At 43.1% G+C, this 23,853-nt stretch overlaps 1 protein-coding gene and 1 pseudogene across 2 annotated transcripts in view; both read left to right on the top strand.

The window, feature by feature from the left end:
* LOC139475942 (protein O-mannosyl-transferase TMTC2-like) overlaps positions 1–23,853 on the top strand; it is a 555,954-nt gene that overhangs the window by 192,331 nt on the left and 339,770 nt on the right. For both annotated transcript variants that reach the window (XR_011654036.1, XM_071259155.1), the window contains exons 5-6: positions 3,198–3,283; positions 15,839–15,900. Coding sequence is in view for 1 of the 2 variants with exons in the window: in XM_071259155.1 (XP_071115256.1) it covers positions 3,198–3,283; positions 15,839–15,900 (148 nt within the window). In the remaining variant the exon portion in view is untranslated. The remainder of the gene's footprint in view (positions 1–3,197; positions 3,284–15,838; positions 15,901–23,853) is intronic.
* Positions 20,454–21,749, top strand: LOC139475944 (uncharacterized; annotated as a pseudogene).

Genomic DNA, 23,853 nt, shown 5'->3' with positions numbered 1-23,853 from the left:
TTGGTGTCGTAACGTGTAAACACAAAATGGCGACGTGTGCCGGAGTTACACACGCGACCTATCATTTTAGAAAAAAAACAACGCAAGATAAACATATTTTTATTGCATATATAAGGTTTGTTTGCGCACTTGTGATGTGTGTGAAATAGGCATCAGTCAGAAAGCGCACATTAAATCTCCAAAGTAACTAACTAATTTGTGATGTCCGTGTGCGAAATACATGTACGCTACAGTCGGCAAGAGCACGTTAAATCTTCTACCGGTATATCAGTCAGACTTGTGATGTGTTTCATTCCAGGTCGCCTTATACACGGAGTATAGGATTTTGGGTTGATTTTTAGCGATATACGGTAACAAATAGATACACTAAAGACCTAAACACACTACGCTGCCTGATAGGTTCCAACTGGGGGGCCTCCAAGGAGACCCTACTGTCACTTTACAAATCACTAATTAGATCAAAAATAGACTATGGGTGCCAAATATACAACACCTTAAACTCCTCATTAAGCAATAAACTAAACTCAATTCAATATCAAGCACTCAAGATAATCACACGCACCCAGCATGGCACGCCGCGCATTTCGCTACAAGCACTAACAGGCGAAATACCCCTGGAACTACGCCAAGAACATCTAACAATAAATTACTGGGCCTCAACCCAACAAAACCAACAAAACCAACAAATCCAACAGATCCTTAAAACTAACATTAGCCCCGGACTCCAAGCTCTAGCTCGCAAAAACCCTCAATTAACACCAATCTCACAACGCATAATAAATTACCTAAATACACACAGGCTAAATAATTTACAGTTAAACACAGCCCCAAATAACACCTTCACACCCAAACTCCAAACCCCCCAAATCGACATATCTCTCTCCACCAGACTAAATAAAGAAACTGATGCAAATACTGCTAAATCCATCACACTAGCACACATTCACGAAAAATGGCCAAATTGGTGTCACATTTACACAGATGGGTCCTTTGACCAGTGCTCAAAACCACACAGGATTCGGCATCCATATCAACAAACCCCCAAAAGAAACACAATCATATAGGCTCCCAAATAATCAATCAATTTTCACAGCCGAATTAATGGGGATAGTAATAGCCCTGCACAGCGATCAAATAAATAGACACCAAAAAACCCTAATTCTTTCAGACTCATTAAGTGGGCTCCAGGCCATAAAAAACAAAAACACAAAAAAGTGCCCAAAACTAATACAACAGATAATAAAAAGTACCAACAATCTATGTAAACTAGGTAAAGACATAGAAATTGTTTAAATCCCTGCCTACATTGGAGTGTTTGGCAACGAACACGCAGACAAAGCAGCCAAATCAGCACTAAAATTGGAAGAAGTATGCATCAACCTATCAATATCAAAAATGAAATCAAAAGTATCACAAAGGAGAAATCTTCCCAAAGTGGCAAAATAACTATCTGACATCTGATTGCAAACTAAAACACCTCCTACAAAAGCCACTCCAAAAAACAAAAATGCATCATAAAACCAAAAAAAATGACAGAGTAATAATAACTAAACTACAAACCGACCACACTAAGTTAAACTCCCACCTACACCAAATCAAAAAACACCAAACCGGTAAATGCCCCCACTGCAACTTAAAAGAAACGCCTGAACACGTAATACTATACTGCACACATTTCCAGCAACACAGAACAACACTCCAATTCACACTTAATTGACATCAAATGACACTAGCAACGGTACTAAACCCCCTAAATGACTTACAAACGTTTTTGCATGGCATATTTCAAAATTCCAATTTGTTCTCCAAATTACGTAAGCAACCCTAAAAAGCCCCACCTAGGTTGCCTCACCTTTTCGGACATAACCCTTTTCGACCAAACACTAAATGGCCTGGCTGGCACATGTGCGAAATACGCATATGTCGGAAAGCGCACGTTAAATTCCTAATTTAAGTAAGTAAGTAAGTGTCTACAGACTTGCTTTTGCCTTCCTAGGAACATGCTCGGTCCCTGGGAAGAATATGTATGCTCGCCAATGTTGTAATATTTGTTAGCTACTTATGTATATGATGTTCATGTATATGAATCTATGTATATTGTACTAGTCATCTCTTGTTCTACCTGGCTAAGCTACCCCCTTTAATCAGAACATGATAGATGATGGAGAATTATCCGGGTAGCGTGAGTTTGCTGTCCCTACCCTAACTCACAGCAAACCAAATGGTAGTTCAGAGGTGATGGGGGACAAAAGCAGCGTCAAGCCAGCCGCCATCTTGACGGGAAACAGAAGAAGACGACAGACAGCAGCCCAGCCAACCCGATCGTCAGCAATGAACAGCAGAACATGATAAATGCCTGCAAAGTATGCTTCAATCTTGTGTCAGACTGCAGACTTGAGGAATGCCTGGACGGTATGCTTCAATCAAGTGGGGGGACACGGGTGGCCCAGTCGTCTAAGGTGCCGCGATTCGCTGTGCAGAGTTGAGACCCTTGGGCACGCCAGAAACCTATGATTGTTGGTTTGAATCCTGGTTTGCCCCGATTATGTTTCTAGGTTTGTCAGCACCATATGGAAGTGGTAAACGTCTGAGACCTGCATCACTTCGGGCTTTCATCCCACATTAAGCTGACACGCTGTGATATAACTGGAATAATGATAAAAGCAGGGTGAAACCCAACTCACTCACTCACTCAATCATGTATCAGACTGCAGACTTGAGGAATGCCTTTGCCAGTTGGCAACTTTGCTTCGCTATAACAAATCATTGTTGTTTTCGATATAACTGGAGTCCAGTGACTTGACAAATTAAAAAGGAATTTTGTGTTAGCTTGAACTTGTGTTTTATTACTTTGTGATGTCAAATAACACAATCCAAATGCAAATGTAACTTTTGGCTTCATGCATTATGGCTTGGCTCCTTGAGATTCTTTGGGCTCCTTGTTAAGAGTTTACTTTGAAGCCTGACTAGTAAGACCTTTCTGATTTTACGTAAATTACAGAAAAGTTCAAGTGAGCTGCAGAGCCTTGTGGCTTTTTTATGAGAATATTGATGAATATTGTAACCATAAAGATTAATGTGATGAAAGTTGAAATTCAATATGGACAAGTAAGTTGGGAATAATTAATGTGGTGAGACACAAATTAGACATTTCTGATTGAACTTTTGTTGGTATGTGTAATCTGTTTTAATTACAGTGGCATCCTGCTGCAAGAACAGAAACGATTCCATGAGGCCTTGGAGAGTTATCAGCGAGCAATACACTACCGACCCAAGCTCTCAAGTGAGTCAAGAACTTTATATATTTTAGTCCAAGAGCTTGCACAATTTATTTTTTGCATCTGATGCAAAATGTTGAAGGTTGTTCCAGATTTAATGTTCAGTGCATCATTTGAAAACATATTTTCCTATTTACCATAGCTGCAGAATGACTGGTCATTTATGTCATTTTTATCACTCCGGCATATAATGGGGGGGGATATAGTCATCATGTAGTCCGTCTGTCCATCCGTATTTCGTTTCCGGAGCATAACTTGAAAATCGTGAAAATGTTTCTTCCAAACCTGCTCCATGTATTCACCAGGGGCTGAAGTGGTGCCTTTGGCTATTTAGGAAGTTTTCAAAATTTCATAATTCGTGCAAATACTCTACCTCTATTACATCATTGTCATAAATCCAGTGTTTTGGCTGCAGTCACACCACACAGCTACAGCACTTGGCAACTTACAGCTCTTCAGTCCATGACGGCGGGAAAATCTCACTTCTTTCCTGTGTGTGAGAGTCAACACGTCGATGTATATTCTCTTGCACTTAGCTGTAGTCACTCAACTCTATTTTAACATGTTTCGGTTTAAGTTTCTTAATCCTACTAGTGTATTACAAGCTTGTCACAAATGTGGCAGATGTATGATCTCAGGCGACCCTCAATATAGAGTGTCTCTTTCTCTAAGAAAGCCTTTACCAAGCTAAGTGATGCTATCACAATGGCTTAGAGGAAGGATGCGGCCAAGTAGAAAGGTTGATGATATTATCTCCCAGACTGATAAACAATCTACTCCTCCACCTTATTAACCGTCTGAATCTCAACATCCGGAGTTTCCTATCGCCCTGCTGGAGCAGTTATTTGCTCGGTTCTACCCAGGCACAGAAAAATCCTCCAGCCAATCCGGATTCATTTCAGCCAGCTACTGCTGGGGCTATAGTCACCGGCCTCCAGACGCAATTTCAAGCTCAGCTCCCAACCAACCGTCCAGCTCCAAAACGCCGTCTGCCTTACCCTCATGGGTGGCAAGACTGTCTAAATCCCTGCACGGCTCTACCAACCATCTGACTAAGCCAATAGAGAAGCCATCTCACGAACCATTTGGACTGCATGGGTTATTCAGCCTCCCAACCCATTGTTAAGGAGTCAGTTTTTCAACTGGCTGGCTCCCGTCTGAACTGCTGGAGCTTACGGACTTCTAAGCTACCGTTAAGAAACAACTCGGGCCACCATACAGTGCCCGCATGGACAGCGCGGCCCTCTTGAATTATCAACCAGTCATGGGGCTATCCACTCAACAGCCAGACATCCATATGGGTGCTTCCGTTGCACAACAGCCAACCTGTGGACAGATCTTGCCAGAGTCATGAACACTGTTAGACGATGATCTGCATGGACATTACATGGCCCCCGCTTGGCTACCTAGACTCTAATCGTTTATATGACCAGCATACAACCGCCTCCCACATCCCTTCTGAACAAGAAGTTTCTGGCAGTGTGAGTTTAAATCCTGGATAGGACTCAACCTGAAAAAAGAACAAGAATCTGTACTTTACTAAGAATGTGTTGTCCCAAATATAACATTTGTTGAATTTCATGAAGTTAAGTTTCTATGCCATGCTCTTCTATCCTTTGTGGACAATTTCATCACTTATGCTGGAATATGCAGACTGCCACGCCCCAGTGACATCTCACGTCCACCAGACACTCCCATGACCGACTTATGCGCAAGAGATTATTGACTGTACTTAAGATGATCTTCAAAAATTTTGACATGATGACTTGAAGAGAAGCCAGACACATGAGTCGCCGTTTCTGAAGACTCAAGAAATGGACACTGATTTTCTCAAAACTGTCAAGAATCCAAGCATGAGATTGTCTCTACCTGCTAATCACGTTAATGAACTATCCACCTCCAACAGATACAGCTGAGAGGTTTCAAGTATCTACTATTAACCTCACCACCAGAGCTCATGAAGCATCTAAAAGACCTAGAGACCATTCAAGAGATGACCCTTCCTTGAACCACCCTGGAAGAAGTATATCCCTTCTGGCAAAGAATCATCTCAACCATTCAGACGAACAGATCAATCACAGTATCATCTCTTTTTGTCAATCAGGTCTGGGATCAACAGAAGGGCTCCAAGTTGGGAGGTTGCAGAGACCATAGATGACTACATTCCTGCTCCTCCTCACAAACCTAATCAATCTGGCAATAATTCTTGTGAATACCTCACCTCTATCACATCAGTGCCATAAATTCCTGTTTATGCTGAGAACCACACTATAAATTTTTATAAATTTTCAACAGACGTCCACTACACTGCCAACATATCCATAGTTGTGAGGGAAACCCTATCCCTTGCCAGAGGCGCCACTGCGCATGCGCAAGGCGGGAATCTAGTCACTTCTTTCCTGTGTGTCCAGATGACAACAAGGAAAATATTTTGTTGCACATCCGTACACGTGATTGAGTTCCACACTTACAAAGCACATTAGATCTTCTCAAGCTTCATAGGACTACAAGCAGTGAGCAGTTCTACAAGCAGAGAACGGGGGTATAAGAAGATCGGAAGTTCTAGTAAGTAATTAGTTAGAAACGTTTTGTGGGATGAGATCTTCATCTCAAGGACAGACACCCGTCTGTTCAGGCTGTGGGCAACACCAGATACCTGGTGTCCCTCACCCTGGAAGTCTATCATGCAAGCAGTTGCACACAAAAGCAAGGTGCAGCTATTGCGAGCCTCTGTCAAAGGAGAAAATTGACAAGCTCTACAAGGCATGTATCAACAATCCTGATTACAAACATTACTAGAGCATCAAGTAAAAACAAGTGATGAAGCCATTGGTGGCCATATTAATCACGTGGGTTACAAGCGAGTGTCGCGCGAGGGCGCCGTCTCACCTTATGAGGAGAAGAGAACGCGTCGCTCATCCCACTCTCACAAAAGTTGAGGAGCAGATGCATTTACCGGTCAAAAAGAAAGTACCTCTAAATTGCATCCGGCAACGTATGGTACGGTCGATCATCGAGTTTGGACAGAAACTAACGATTTTCACCCTCTGCCGCGTTCCCCCTTTTAACTAAATTGAGTTCGGAATTCAGTGTCTGTAATGATGTATAAAGCGTAAAAGCGTGAGTGTCGCGCGAGGGCGCCGTCTCACCTTATGAGGAGAAGAGACCCCGTCGCTCATCCCACTCTCCCAATAATGTTGAGGAACAGATGCATTTTACCGGTCAAACAGAAAGCCTCTAACTTGCATCCGGCAACGTCTTCGTACGGTCGATCATCGAGTTTGGACAGAAACTAACGATTTTCACCCTCTGCCGCGTTCCCCCTTTTAACTAAATTGAGTTCGGAATTCAGTGTCTGTAATGATGTATAAAGCGTAAAAGCGTGAGTGTCGCGCGAGGGCGCCGTCTCACCTTATGAGGAGAAGAGACCCCGTCGCTCATCCCACTCTCCCAATAATGTTGAGGAACAGATGCATTTTACCGGTCAAACAGAAAGCCTCTAACTTGCATCCGGCAACGTCTTCGTACGGTCGATCATCGAGTTTGGACAGAAACTAACGATTTTCACCCTCTGCCGCGTTACCTCTTTAACATAAATGAGTTCACGGAAAGAATAACAAATTCAATGTCTGTTATGATTGACACACGCATGCAATCTATGACCCCGGCTTGGCCATACAGGGGTCGATCAGATTGATAAAAGCGCATGCAATCAATGTCTCAGGAAATCTCATATCCAAAAGAATCTGTCGCACAACCCGGGCTTGGCCAACAGGGGTCGATCACGAGATTCAAGAGATCTAAAGATCTCCCAATAAAGTTGAGGAGCAGATGTACCTCACAGGATTTTAACTAAAGGGATTCGGAGAAATTAACCAACTCAATGTTGTAATAATTGATAAAAGCGCACGCAATCAATGGCTCAATAATCATATCTAAAAGAAGTGATTGCACAAACCCGGCATGACCAAACGGGGATTGATAAGCACGAGATTAAGTGAGATCTAAGGCTGAATATGGCAGTACTTCCTCATACAGCAGATAATGCAAGCCTATGCTGTATGTGATTATTATGAGGACACAGGACATAAAAGAGATAGATTACCTCCCTACCACACGCACCATAGGGCAGATCGTGAATCACGGACTTTGCATCGCAGTAGGCTCAGGAATATAGACGAATTGACAAAGCTCGTGCTAATCAGGATAGAATTCCTAAGCATGCGCCATCTCATACTGCCACACAGTCCAGTTACACGGGCGGAGAAAGCGAGGGAGATGTTACGTCACTATTACACAGTTATAGAACACGTGATTCCCGCACGGCCAGCCGTAGATCAGACGACCGGGATTACGCTACCCTCAGCCATATCACCCCGTCTCAGTGGGATACTCCAAACCTAGATCTATTCGCCACATGTCTCAACAACAAACTACCAGTCTACGTCAGCCCGGTACCAGCCCCACTAGCACTCCAAGTCGATGCGCTCACCATGGAAAGGGAGGGAATGTTTGCATACACTTTCCCTCATGGGCTGTCGTAGACAGAGTACTGAAGAAAATAGAGGAAACGGACTGTGTCATAATCCTCATAGCCCCGGCTTGGCCTAAAGGGCTTGGTTTCCCAGACTTCTACAACACCTGATAGATGTACCTCTGAAACTCCCAGTACGTCACGACCTATTGAGACAACCAAAGACCGACATATTTTACGGCCGCCTCGACAACCTTCATCTTCACGCTTGGAAGTTATCTCGCATAAGATGCAAGCAGCTGGTTACTCTAAATCAGCTGCACGAAGAGTGGCTAGGTCATGGAGACCAACCTCATCTGCATTATACAATAAGAGATGGGACAATTTCGTCGAATGGAGATATAACGATACCTATAGTAGCCGATTTCTTGCTCCATCTCAGAAATGACAAGAAATTACGACACGGCACTATCGAAGGATAAGATCAGCCCTGTCATCAGTATTACAACACGATGACCTATCTATAGGTACCCATCCAGTACTAAATCGACTTATGAAGTCTTCTGCCCTGGAAGATATAAAAGTACCACGTACTTTTCCTAAATGGGATCTATCTATAGTATTGTCAGCATTGATGAAAGCACCGTATGAACCCATGAGTAGTGCGACATTACTATCAGTCTCCAAGAAAACTGCTTTTCTCTTAGCCATGGCTACGGCGGCTCGCGTGTCAGAACTACACGCTATTGATATCTTCACTGTAAACCATACCAAAGAATTGAAAGCAGTGTCGTTCAGATCGCTCCATGAATTTATTGCCAAAAAACAGTCGTCAACCTTTGACCCACTCGGACACCGGCAATAAACACAATACCAGCCGTAAGTAGAAGTGTGGACTTCCTGGATAGATTGCTTTGCCCCATAAGAGCCTTGAGATATTTTATCACAGCGACTCAACCCCACAGAAAGCAGAGAAAACGCCTATTTATCTCTTGCAAGCCCTCGTCAGAAAAGGACAACGCAAAGGGCACTGTAGCGGGAAGGCTAAAACAGTTATCACAGATAGCTATAAAATGGCGCAAATCTCCACTCCGATTTGGGGTAGCTGCAGACCCCACGAAATCAGAGCACTGGCAACAAGCCTAGCCACATGGAATACTGCATCCATCGAACAAATCATGGCCAGCTGCCATTGGAAGTCCCACAACACTTTTTCAAACTTTTACTTACGAGACATACAGACCGATCTAAAGGGACTATACACTCTGGGGCCTTTGGTGGCCGACCAGGTGATAGTCACCAACTAAAGTAACCTGTTCCCTCCCTCTTCCAGGAAAGGGAAAAAAGAGGGGGGGGGGGGGCGAAGATTTCAGAAGTACCTCATGAACTCAGGGTAAGTTGTACTTTGTTACTGGACTGCGCTATTGAGTTAGTAAAACAGGGCAAATGTCAACACTGAAATCAGAGATCGAAGGATTAAGTGATATACGGTAATCTACATGATAGGAACGTCAATGTACTACCACCGGAAGTGACGTCATAGGAGTCATCACACCGGAGAAACGTTAAGATACGTTAAATATCACTATCCAAAAGGGCATAACGGTAAACCACGTCATAACTGATACGGGAGAATAGTGACACCGGGAGTGACGTCACAGATGACATCATCACCGGAAGTGACGTCACAGATGACATCATCACAGGAAACGACGTCACTAAAAAGTCTAAGTATCACAAGGGAATAAACATATACCCTTCACATGACGCCTTGAAAATTCTATACGTCTAAGTCTTGTAAGTAGACTATTAGACACATCCGTTTAAGACCCCTTTTGGCATATAATCCTTGGTTTTACCACTTCACTAGCCAAATATCTATGGGATGCTAGATACCAGAACCCGCCGGTCCCTCTGGTGTATACTGGCACTGATGTGATAGAGGTGAGGTATTCACAAGAATTATCAAACAATAGTTATCATTGTGAATAATTCTAAGAATACCACCTCTATCACATCAGGAATTAATCCCTCCCACCTCCCAAAATATCTGCATCTAGTTGATGAGAGTATGGGTTGAAAGAAGTGACTAGATTCCCGCCTTGCGCATGCGCAGTGGCGCCTCTGGCAAGGGATAGGGTTTCCCTCACAACTATGGATATGTTGGCAGTGTAGTGGACGTCTGTTGAAAATTTATAAAAATTTATATTGTGGTTCTCAGCATAAACAGGAATTTATGGCACTGATGTGATAAAGGTGGTATTCTTAGAATTATTCACAATGATAACTATTGTTTGATTTCTGTGGACTACAATCTACGATTACCCCCCTTCATCATTTCGCCAACCCTGGGTCCAGTTGGCAGACGTCCACCAACTGGAAATTGATCACCAACGATCACTGGATCCTAGATGTTGTCTTTCATGGTGACAAATTACTTTTACGGACCTGACCTGTTCTGGAAGGCAAGAAATTAAGGGCAGCCAATCTTGCCATCAACACATTATTGGAGAAATGAGCCATACGCACACAAGGACACCAGCAAGGGCGTTTATTCACCAGGGTTCATGATATGGAAGAAGAATTCCACCAAAATGAGAATGATCATCGACCTCAAGATCTTGAACAAGGATTTTGTCATACCTCCTCCAAAATTCCAGATGGAATCTGTCTGGAAGATAAGATCTACACTGTGTCAGAAAGATAGTATAGACCTTCAAGACACCTATCTCCATGTGCTGATTCATCCTTTATCTCAGAACTGCCTCAGGTTCACAATGAATGGTCTTGCCACGAGTTCCAGGTCATTCTGAATCTTGATTGTGCCATGGCTGTTCACCAGAATAACAGCACCCATGATCAGCTGTGCCAATCTCCATTTTGTCCGCCTTCATGGATACCTGGATGATTTTCTGCCTCAAAACTGGACTTTTCTGACCCTCCTGATCTACAATGCTCTGACTTTACTGACTCATACGATCAGATGGTAGATGTCCATCATCAGAAGGTTTATATCTCTCCAGGACCTGACCTACAGAGGAAGGCTACATGTACTGCCTCTACAGGCCTGGATAAACGGTCATCGAAACCTATCGTTAGACACCCTGGTTACATAACCAATCACCTTCAAAGACCACCTCCTGTGGTGGACGCATCAACAGCATCTCATGATGGGCATCCCTCTCACTTTTTACCCGCCAAAGCATTGTCTGGTTACAGAGGCTTCAGACTCGGGTTGGGGAGCCCATCTGTCAGATCTCCGGACACAGGTCTCATGGATGGAGACAGAGAAGGATCTCTACATCAACTGCAGGGAGATGAGGGCTAAGATCTCCTTAGTTCTTTTCGCCACAGACTATGCAACTCAATATGAATGTGACACCCCCCTCCCCTCAAGCATCAGTGGATTTATGTCTAAAGAAAACGTCCTCTGAATCCTAACCTTAATCGAACCTTACATAAATCCAATCACACACCAAATAGCACTGCTTATTAGAGCTGAGTTGAGTACTTTCGCTAAAACAATACATGCGTTCTGCCTTGTGTCGGCCTTTGACGTAGTCGCAAAGAACAAAAGCACCGTGTTGCGTGGGTGGCGTCTGTCTGGACTTGCAGGTGTGATCAGTGATGACATAAGTGAGTAGAACTTTTGTCTTGACCCAGACCGCCTCCGTGGCCTAGTGGTAGAGCGTCCGCCCGGAGAGCGGAAGGTCCGGGGTTCGATCCCCGACCGCGTCATACCAAAAGACGTTAAAAGATGGTACTTGTTGTTACACTGTCTGGCGCTCGGCATTAAGGGGCTAAAACAAGGACTGGTCGGCTCGGAGTCAGTATACTGTGTCTGAGTGGGGTACTCATGTTAAACTGCGGCATGGTATCTCAGTGAGCTAGCACTATAAATCGGCATCAGTCCGGACTAGTACAAGCAGCCACACAAACACACACACATACATGCACGTCGCTATATAAGTGCAATAATCTTGGACGCGACGTTAAACACCATTTCACCTCACCTCACCTTGTCTTGACCCAAGCAGTGACAATTCACAGGATGTAATTAGTGTTTGAATAAAATTGTTAATATGCTTGTTACAAGTGATGTGGAATACACAGTTGTTTCTTTTCAGGATATGTCTAAGTTGGTATTTCTGCTATCCAAAATGTCTTATTGTTGACATAAATGCGATGTTTAATAATGCGAGCAAAGACCACTCTCATTTTTTGCATTTAATTCATGCTCGCATTAATTTCAAAATTTACAGTGTACAAAAACAGGAGGAACCAAGCCCAGTTCTCTGATGATGGAGACCTCGCTTTTATTCTACTTGGCCGACTCATACAACTGCCGGATGGAAGCAAGACGTATTCCAGGGAAGTTGAACATCTTCACGGACAGCCAGTCCAGACACGGGAGGATCGTTTCCACAGAATGGACTCTTCATCCAGACATCGTCATGGGACACTCACCTGGATCTGATTGTGACTTGTCTAAACCATCAGTTCCCAGTCTACAGCAGCCTGGTACCGGATCTGCAGATTGACGCTCTGTCCATGGAATGGGTCAACCTATATGCATATGCATTTCCTCCATGGTCTCTCATAGACAAGGTGATAGGTTTAACACATTGTATCATCTTTCTAATGGCCCCGATCTGGACCAAAAGACCTTGGTTTCCCAGACTCCTTGCCCTATTAATTTGAAGATCCTCTCCTAATATTGTTCCGCAGAGATCTTTTGCGTCAGCCTTGATCGGACCTTTCCTACGAGAATCCCCTGAACCTATATCTCAACGCCTGGAGGCTATCATGCAAAGAATGCAGGCCTCCGGATTCTCTGAATCTCTCTCTACAGTGGTGGCTAAATCACTGAGATCGTCTTCCTCTCTCCTTTATGATAATAGATTGGATAAGTTTATCCAATGGCGACGACAATCTGGATTAGGAAATGTTGCCATTACTATCACTATAGTTGCCGACTTCCTCCTACATCTTTGTCGAGATAACAAGTTTAGTCATGGGACAAATCGGGGGATATCGATCCGCTCTTCATTCAGTTCTCCAACACAAGAGCCTTTCGATCGGCAATCATCTTATCTTAAACAGACTTATGCGTTCACTCCTTTTGGAGGATGTTAGTGTCCCTCGTACATTCCCGAAATGGAGCCTGTCAGTGGTTTTATCTGCTCTACTAACTAAACCCTTTGAACATCTTGCTTCCGCTACATTTCTAAAAAAATCAAAGAAAAACAGCCTTCCTATTATCCATGCTAGGTTCTCTAAGCTACTTGATCGTCACTATATGGCTGAAATATTGCCGATGTGAAGTTAATTCTTAACTCACTCACTAAGCTACTTGCACTGGAGGGAGGGTCGGGTAGCCTAGTGGTTAAAGCGTTCGCTTGTCATGCCGAGGACCCGGGTTCGATTCCCGACATGGGTACAATGTGTGAAGCCCATTTCTGGTGTCCCCAGCCTTGATATTACTGGAATATTGCTAAAAGCAGCATAAAACCGTACTCACTCACTACTTGCACTGGACTACTCAAATCTCACTCATACCCCTAAATGGTCTTCATCACCTTAGGTTCTCTCACGGAATTCGTAGCAAAGAACCAAGCTGTTGCTCTTTGCCCCTTGGGTCACTGACATTACACCATTCCTGCACTAGCACCTTCGGTGGATCATCCCGGCCATCTTTTGTGCCCCATAAGAGCTCTCAGTGCTATCTAGCAGCAACAGATCCTCATTGCTGATGTCGGAAAAGATTATTCATCTGTGGCAAGACTCATTCCGACAAAGACATTACTAAGGCTACAGTAGCGGGTTGGCTTAAGGCCACCACAGCCTCAAGTTATCGTCAGGCCCAGGACTCTTCTCCTCTCCTTGGATTGTGTTTCGCCCATGAAATCAGAGGTCTAGCCACAAGTCTTGCCTCATGGACTTCATGCAGTTTCCTCAGAACAAGTGATTTCAAGTGATTTCAAGCTGCCAGTGGGAATTGCAGAACTCACATCCTTTTACTTGGGTGATATTCAGCCCGATCTTAAAAGATTTACTTGCGATTATTAACCAATAGTTTTTCCTCCCTTCTATGGAAAACATTTGGGGTGGGGACGAGGAATTTTCACCTACAACTTCAGCAGGTGAGTACACCTTTCTTCCATGAGGATAGATACCTAGAGAAACCATGTATCATAACAGCTGAGTCATCTTTATGACCGAAAGTGACATCACAATCAGAAGAGAAATGAGACCGGAACGTCATAACCGAAAGAGAGGTCATAATTGACGTCAAAGGGACCAGAAATGAGGTCATAAGAAATGAAATGAATTCTTTTGGGACCAAAAGTGACGTCATTATTGGTGTCTTAGGTATCGGAAGTGATGTCATAAACAGGAAATGACATCATTTCAACCAGAAGTGACATCAGAAGCCGACAGAAAAGACAGGAAATGACATAAAATATATCAAAGTTATGATATCCAAGAATATCTATAGGGATAATCATAAATAGGGATATCAGCAACATAATGGTAGTTCTAAAGAAGTTATCACATAATGACTGATTACTCCACTACATGATTTTCAAGGCCTCTGGAAATGGCTCAAGACATAACAGTCTTAGGGATTTGAAACAGTTATGTGATGGAAACACAAGGATAATACAACGTTACTGTCAACTATACAGGGATTATACTGAAGCCAGAACCCAGTTTCCCTCTCGTACATTTTTGCATGCAGCAATGATGTAAAAGAAGTTGAGTATTCACGAGAATTATCAAACAATAGTTATTGACAAATGCTAAGATTCTATGGTGCCAGTGATATTTATGATGTTTCATGATGTTTGTGTATTTATTTCTCTGAAATGTTCTTTGATGATTTAACCCCCTGGATGCTAAGTTATTTTTATGATGTACATTTTTATAAACTCTGAAAGTAAATATTGTGCAAGAATTTGCTGTGGAGTGTTTGACTATCAAATTACGCTGAGAAATTACCTGTCTGAGAATGTCAAATTAATTACAGATATTTAAACTAGTTTAGAAAGTAGACACTGCTTAATGCTATCCACGATCTTGTTGGATACAAGAAAACAGCAAATTTTGCCACATTTTATCATGCACCGATAAAAGTACTGTGGAATGAACATTTTTATGGAAACTGAGCAAGCAATATACTGCCTATTGTCTGAACGACATCCTGTCAGATAAGGTCGCCTTTAGACTACTCATGGTTGGTGTGACAGTATCTGGTTCCCTGACTTTATAAGTGGCGTTATCCGTGATAGTTACATTGGAGTTGTTCAGATTGTGCAGTAGCTGATGCTACAACCAGTCTATGAACACATCACCATTCATTTCCTGATGACAATCAGTTTTATTTTCACATAGAAAACTAGCTCACATCCATCAATAAGCCCAAGACCACCGGTTCCGGCATGCAAAAAAATGACACGATTACCTTAACCTGATGGTAACAAGGGTGCTTTTCATCAGTGGAAAGATTCTTAGTCACCGAGGTTTCACCAAGGTAAATAATCTGAAAGCCCTGACCTCATAGACAGGATGAAATATTTTTACCTGAAAAGTGCTCGGTCATAATGCCATGGTCAGTGTATTGACTATCCTATCACTTGGAAAGCAATAATTAGTGAAGTCGCGTGCACATATTTCTATAGTCGATTTTCAGACTTCCCTCATTGGACTTAAATAAATCTGAGCTTGCTGTTTTCGTTCATTTTTTTTCTCCTGTAAAATTGCCGATAGGACTCCTTGTGACTGAAATTCTTCAAACTACTGTTAAGTAGATCGGTAGTTACTTGATATTTCAATAGCAACAGTCTGTGAAACATTCTTCTATCTTGTTTTAACGGGCAAAAAGCATTTCCGACAGTGCTTTTGTGTGTATTTTTTCCTGTTGAGCTACAGTGCTGTGGCAAGTTTTAGCTGTTACAACCACTGACATACCATGAATAACTTTGATAATGTTAAGAAAATCATGTTGTGCGATCTTTCACACAAGATGTTTAGCTAGTTCTGCCAGATGTACAGAATGTTAAATGAACTATATTTATTCTTACAGTGGCACATCTAAACCTTGGCATCCTCACGGCTCAGTTTGGTCAAAATGAAAATGCTGCCAAGGTGAGAACACCCTTCTACTTCCCTAGGAGTTCCAGCATATATTAGATAGATTTATTATCAACAATAGTTAACATTTTTGCAACAGCTGTAGCCACAAAAGACATCTGTTATATGTCTTGTCATTTGTCATTATTCAATATGATCTATCATGCTAAATATATATATATATGTCTCCAAAAATGGTGCACAAAATGTGTACTTGATTTTACAAATGGCATCCATCTTAGCCAATTTCCAAATGTCATTCATCTCACCTGAGCTTGTGTTATGTCATGTTGTCTGTCCATTTGGCAGTCCACTTTATGACATATCCTGTGAAGCCAAAAGGCTTATGAAGCTGAAACTTTGCATGAAGGATCCTAGCAATGTTGTGTTTAAAATTGCCTACAGAATTACGATTTGATTTTAGAATAAGGCTGCCATGGCAGCATGAATGGAAATATCAATTACAGTACATCGCTGAGGATAAGGCAAGTTTTTCATACCTAGAATTAGGGGGCTTTTAAGGGCAGTCGCCTTGTACTCAGGGTTGAAGAGTTTTGATGGTATTTTTCCCCAACACAAAGACATTGTTGTTAGCACTCAACACTGGAAATACCATGTCAACAAATCTGTACTGAAGTACGCAAATTAATCATGTGACTACACTGTCTAGTTATAAAACGTGTTCATTGTATATCTGGACTTATGTTTGTAATCTATTTTATTAATTTTGATAAAGAATTCATTCAATACTGTTTACATTCATTTCAACTGATCGCACAACACATCATTATTCACAGCAACCGCAGTCAGATTACCGCTATTGATGGTGATTGATCAAATTGTTCCATAGAAAGAAATATCCGGCAATAGCAATAAGCTGTACCAAAGTGCTAAGCTAATGGTTATTTATTTATTTCAAATATAGTAAAGCTGCAACTAAAATTACATGATATTGGAATATATTATTCCTGATGAAATAATTGTTTCAGATACAATTCTTCTGCTCATTGTATCAAAATTGTTTAAGTTATATTATTGGGTAATTTGTAACTGAATCATCGGTAGATTCCGAACAGCATGTGTACAGTTGAGTGCTGCCGGCTTAGTTTACGAGACAATACACACGTTAATCTTAATCTCTGCAAACAAAACAATGCCTAGCAGAACAGGAAATTGAATTTAATCGGTAAATCATGTCTAGTGATATTTATTCTCAACTTTGAAGGCTTTTACAGGGGTAAACCCTTATAGGCAGGGTTGTATTATAGATGGCAATATACAGTAAAGCCTGTTTATAATTTTTAGGTCATGTGACTAAAAGTCAAGTGAGATTTTGTTGTGGGCTGTTTGTATGAATGTGTGAAATTTCACACGGTTGTTTCCACCAACGATGAAATCCCAAATTGTTCAAAGAGGTTCTGATCCACAGCCATTAATTTAAGGCCATCTTTTCAAAATGTATTGATTTTTTTTGCATATGTGTAGTTAGGGCCGAACATGTATGTTCTGTTTCTTTCGGATATTATGAATTTTTATCTTGATTCAACCTTGACACCTTTACACTGTGATAATTGGTGTATCACCCGAAAGGAAAAGCTGAAAAGTCAAGGTAGATGCAAAGCTGGACAAGTATATCTTAGACTTCACAAGAAAAGCCTGCCACTATGTTTCATGGAATTGCCTGCTTACATTATGGAGCAATGGCAAGAAGTGACAAGGATTAGCCTGGAAATATTTTACCATCCTAAACCTTATGATAAATGAGCAAATAGTGAAACAAGTTCAACTAGATCAAAGCTGTGTACGGATGGTGGGCCAGCATTACGACTACTTTGACAGTGTGTTGGCTAGCCCTAGGTCAGGCAAAGCCAAAAGACCCATTGCTTTGGCCTGATGAATTGTTTTAGCATAAGGCGCTGGAGGATGGACGATTTCAAACTGTCGGTGCTTCATTAAACAAGGGCCATTTGAAGAAATGTTTTGCACATTTATTCATGATAGAAAACTACACATTACTATGTAAAAATTGTCTGATGTTTTCAATCATACCAAGGTTAAGACCAAAGCGAACCAAAAAAATTGTAAATTTTCGTGAACTTGCCTGAATTACGTTATTGAAGGTGTTTACATTTCATGTAAGGAACCTTTTTAAATCGTTAAATTTGTGCAAATTGATTTCAATATTCATATCTCCGATATCTTAATTTTAACTCAGTATAAATTTCGATGTTTTTTATTAGCAATTAACAGTGCGGTTGTTAATTATGAACCATTTCAGTAAATTTATTATCCAAACGTTTAACAGAAAAAAAATTCAAATTTTTTAACTTATCCTGCATTACTCCGTATTGCATTTACTGCTGTCTTTGACAGAGAAGCATCTGTCCAGGAAGCAGCGCCCCCTCCCACACAGTCGGCACGTGACCCGGAAGACATGACGTCATGTCAAAACACATAACTGCTTTGTCAACCACATGGATCAGACGTATACTGTATCCCTCAGTGGAATTATTAAAGCTTTATTGGTCCTGACTTTCTATCGTTTACTACAACAAAAGTCTGCTGTGTTGTTTCTTGTATTTGGTTTGTTACCTTTGCCTTCATTATATTGTTAATTGGTAACGTTTCTTGCTCGGGCTGTGGCTCTCGTCACGGTTTTTCCGAGCGTAATGTTGTTTCCCGCCATTTTGGTTTCCCGCCATTTTTTCCGGCCCTTTTGCGATTCACAAGTAGTGTCCACGTACTTTCGTGTTTTGTGTCTTGAATTCGCTCTGTGGTTGGAGTTTTACATTAAGTTTAATGGTTGTTTTTGGCGTTGTTGAAGCGTAATTGTTTGCTCTTATTAACTTTGTACCAAGAATAAGTTATGTTGAGTTGCATTATGTTTAACGTTGTGTGTTTACACATCGTTATGCTTTTGCTTCAATTCCAGTATGTCTCGCTGCTCTCGCTGCCGCGGGAATAATTCTGGACGGGACCCCCACCCCTGCTGCCTGGACTGTACCCGTGTACCTTCACAGAGCGGTGCAGATATTGTAGTCCCCTGTCGCCAGTCTCCTTCACCGCCTACCTACGAGTGTCTCGGAAACGCTTCACTCAACGTGTGCGTCGACACTCCAACATGCCATCCAACGTAGAGTCTGCCTCCCATGGCACGACATACGACCGTACACGGTCTCCTACACCACCCTTACCATCGCCTGCTTCGACATCATTGTCTGCAGCATCGCCCGTTTCGGGTTCCCTATCACCTCTACCATCTAAGTCGACAACTCCGGCGCCTCTACCACCGGCACCTCCGACGTATCCGGCGCCTCTACAACCGGCGCCTCTACCACCGGCGCCTCCGATGTATCCGGCGCCTCTGATGTGTTCGATGTATCCGGCGCCTCTGATGTCTCTGGCACCTCCGATGTATCCGGCGCCTCTGTCTACTTCGGCGCCTTTGAATTGTGCTGCGCCTCCTAATTATGGACATGCCCTTCCGTCATCGTTTATGGATCCATCTTGGATGCAAGCTTGGATGCAGTCATTGCCTATCTTCATGTACCCATCCACCCCAACGACCGGCGCTTCCTCAGGTTCTTTTTCAATGGTACCCATTACCAGTGGGCGGTCCTACCATTTGGAATTTCAACGGCCCCGTGGCTTTTCACACGGATCACCCGACCGGTTGCCGCCTACCTGCACCTGAGGCACATCAACTTCGATCCTTACATCGACGATTGTCTCCTCAACAATCGGGACTCGGCGTTGCTACTGCGTCACAGGGATTTTACCCTGCGGCTCTTCCATCAGTTGGGTTGGATCGTCAATCAGACGAAGTCAGAGCTGACCCCATCGTTCCGTCTGCAGTTTATCGGGGGCCTGTTTCTCACGGATCAGGACCTCCTTCAAGTCCCCAGAGACAGGTGGTTGAAAATCCTCGCTCATCTCTTCCCCGCCCTCCAACAGGCTTGAACTCTCCGCCAATGGCAGGTTCTATTGGGTCTCCTCACGTCGGCTCAAGACCTGACTGCCAGATGTCGTCTCCAACTCCGTCCAATTCAACGGTTTCTCGCACCCTTTATCGGGCAGCAGGATCCGGAGTCCCTCATCGTCCTCCCGGTCCACCTCCACCCCTTCCTCCGATGGTGGACGGTGGAATGGAACGTCTGCGGCGGCGTCTCCTTGACCGCTCTACAGCCCTCCCTCCACCTGTTCGTCGACGCATCCAAACAGGGTTGGGGGGCTCATTTGGGGACTCAAACAGTTGCAGGGCTGTGGTCCGGAGATCGACTCCACTGGCACAGCAACAACCTCGAACTCGAAGCTCTCATCCTGGCCGTCTCCCACTGGCAGAACATTCTCCGTCAAGCCGAGTTGACCATCTCCACGGACAACATCACCGTGGTGTGGTGTCTGAGGAATCAGGGTACTCTCCACTCTCAGTCCCTGCTCAACCAGACCTTCCGATTCTTCGACCTGGTGGACCGCTTAGACCTGCAATTCCTTTTTCAGCACATTCCAGGTTGCAAGAATGTTCTGGCAGACGCTCTGTCCAGGCCGGACAAGGTGGCTCCCACCGAATGGCGACTCCACCCAGAGATCTTCACCGTCCTTTGTCAAACGATCGCCACTCCAAACATCGATCTGTTCGCCACGTCTCAGAACTGCCAGCTGCGCGTACGCTTTTCCGCCTCCGGTTCTCCTTCCCAGGGTTCTGCAAAAGATCCAGGCCACTCGACACTTGACACTGATTTTGGTCGCGCCTTGGTGGCCAGCCAGAAGTTGGTTTGTCGACCTCTGAAACGTCACCAGAGACAACCCTCTAGAACTGCCGGCGTGGTCCAAGCTGCTGCTCCACCCACACAGTCGGTTGCCACACCCAAGTCCCGCTCGGTTTCATCTGCACGCCTGGCACATCTGCAAAAAGCCCTAGGAGCCAAGGGCTATTCAACTAGAGCGGCCAAGGCTATTGCTTTCGCCCATCGTCCATCTACTCGGGGATTATATGATGATAAATGGTCCTCGTTCCAGGCTTTCTGCTCTGACAAGCATCAGGATCCGATGACGGCGTCACCGCAGTTCCTGGCTGAGTTTCTTCTGTACTACCATATCCATGTACCTGGTCGCCATTAACTCCGTCCTTGCCATCCCGGATGACCGGAGAATGACGAAAATTCCCGAACTTCAGGCGTTGCTGCGCTCGTTTCGTCTCGACGACCAGAAAGCCAAGTTCAGACCGCCTGCATGGGATCTGAATGTGGTCTTAAAGGCTCTTCAGGAGGCTCCCTTCGAACCACTCCACACGTCTTCCTTTTACGACTTAACGAAGAAGACGGTGTTTCTACTGGCCTTGGCTACGGCCGCCCGGGTTAGTGAGCTCCATGCCCTCGACGTCTCTCGGGTCCGGTTCGAACGCGGGACTCATGGCGCAGTTCATCTTGGGCTGTGCTGGGACTTCATCGCAAAGAATCAACTCCCAGGTCAGCCTGATAGATCCTTCACCATCCCTCCCCTTTCGTCGATTGTGGGTGCCGACGACGTGGAGGAGCTTTTATTATGCCCCAGTAGGGCCCTGAAGGTTTTCCTGCGACGATCTAAAGACTGCCGTAAGTCTAGGAAACGCCTTTTCCTACCGGTCTCCCCTTCGTCGCTGTCGGAGGTCAGCCGGAATACTATCTCCCTGTGGCTCCGGGCGGTCATTCTCCTAGCATATAAAGTCGCCGGATTGGACCCCCCCAAGGCTAACAACCCCCACGAGATTCGGGCGGTCGCCTCTACCATGGCTCTGCACAGTAACTGTTCCCTCAAATCGATCATGGAAGGCTGTTTTTGGCGATCCTACACCGTTTTCGCCAGCCACTACCTCCGTGATGTAGCCTTGGAAGATGTCGCCAGCGTTCATAGCTTTGGTCCCCTGGTGGTAGCTCAACAGGTCACCAACCTCCGACGCCACTGATTCTCCGTTACCCTGAGCGGGGCCCGTCGAACTCTCTGGTGTTTATCACCCCAGACTAGAGGGCTCTACTGCGTTCCGCATTTGCTCTTAGGTCAGTTCTAGTTTGGCCTTCCCGCCTCATACTATTTCTGTCACCTATTTCGGGTTCCCTCTTTTGCATCGACTCTCGTTTCCTTCGACAGGAATGGTCGCTGGTGTTCCGGTCATCTCTTGTCCATGCGGTGCAATTTCATCGGACCTTGACGAGGGTTTTCTTCTGGCTCACATCTGAAGGTATGCCCACCGGCCGTGCCGTCTGATAAAGATGCAATACGGAGTAATGCAGGATAAGTTAAAAAATTTAGTAAAATCTAAATATTTTTTACATTTGTATACTTATCCTGCATTACGAAGTCTAAGTGCCCCCCTGCGCTCCGCTTCCTCCCCACGAAGTTTCCGATGTTATGTTAAAGCAGTTATGTGTTTTGACATGACGTCATGTCTTCCGGGTCACGTGCTGACTGTGTGGGAGGGGGCGCTGCTTCCTGGACAGATGGAAACAACTTTCTTCAGCAGCTGGATCTCACACAGTTCTTCTCTCTGTCAAAGACAGCAGTAAATGCAATACGGAGTAATGCAGGATAAGTATACAAATGTAAAAAATATTTAGATTTTACTAATTTTCTAGGTCATCATGTCAGTTGCAAAAATACGAATAATCGGGTTAATCTAACGTGGCACATTATAAAATTTGCAGGAAACAATTAATGACTCATATATATTCACCATTCCTAATTGCAAATGTTTTGGTGGAATATTTACGATATACGAAAATACAAATCCCGTGTCATGATGCTAGCAGACGTTCTAATATCAAACATTGCGCGCTTCGCCCGACCTTGGCTTAACTTAAAGTTTACATTGCCTTCATATATATGCCTTGGCAAAAGTTGATGATCTTCTCAATCGAAGAATGTTTCATTTGTCAATTTCCGTTTAATATGACGAGAAAAACAAAAATAAAGATTGTCAATTCTGACAGCAATATTTCAGTAAGTGCAAAGGTCACCCGATGTGATGTCAGAGACAGGGGTAGTCCGTTGATAAGCTTTTGTTACAAAACAATTACAGTCAATTTTGAAATATTTCGTCTGTCACATACAGAATTCACACAAATTAACACAAATTAACACAAGTGATTTTTACGATATTATTGACATATTTTTTAATCTGTTTGACCTTGCATGCTCCCATGACCCGGAAAAGGTAGAAGATGAATCAACATGCCACATGCAAGTTTCTCGGTATCTTTTATTTGAACATTTGTTGATATATAAGGATCAACATTTGATGTTACGTTGAATATAAATGGATATGATCCATGTATCTGTGATGTACATGATGATGATTTTGTTTTCACTATAATAATTGATTTTAAGGCAATTGGTCTATAGATATCGTCGATCTGCAATGATCACCCACCACATGTGCACGAAAATAGGCGTGACAAAACGTGTGTCAAAATAGCATTCATGCGATGCCGAATATGATAGGATATACCCAAACGTGTGATGTATATATCAATAAAATACTACATACTTATTTTCAGTGTTATTTTCTAATTAAATGTGGGATTTAAAGAACTTTTCCTTTTATAATACATTTATCAATTCTAGCATGATGTTCACGGAGCATTTTAAAATTTATTCCAAAAACCGCCATAATTGCATCTTGATGATAGATTTGTTAATGTTTAATTATTTACAGCTGTTCACATATTATGTTATATTTTTTCATAAATAATAGCTTTTTTTCCACAATGATTATGTGTATCGGCACTAAATATTGGTCAATGCATCAGCACAGTGTAACTGATCAAACTTCAATTATTATTTTTAGTTTAAAGATAGTTTATTCAACAATTATTTTCTTTCACCTGATTATCAAATATGTGAATAAGTTACTCTTTGATATCATTATTTCAATTTATTGTTCCATAAAAAATAAAGAAATAGATAAGATCCATATGAACATACACATACACA

This window comes from Haliotis cracherodii, unplaced genomic scaffold, assembly GCF_022045235.1.
Source record: "Haliotis cracherodii isolate W230 unplaced genomic scaffold, xgHalCrac1.p SCAF_3, whole genome shotgun sequence".
In the NCBI taxonomy this organism is placed as follows: Eukaryota; Metazoa; Mollusca; class Gastropoda; order Lepetellida; family Haliotidae; genus Haliotis; species Haliotis cracherodii.
This window is presented reverse-complemented; position numbering and strand designations above follow the sequence as displayed.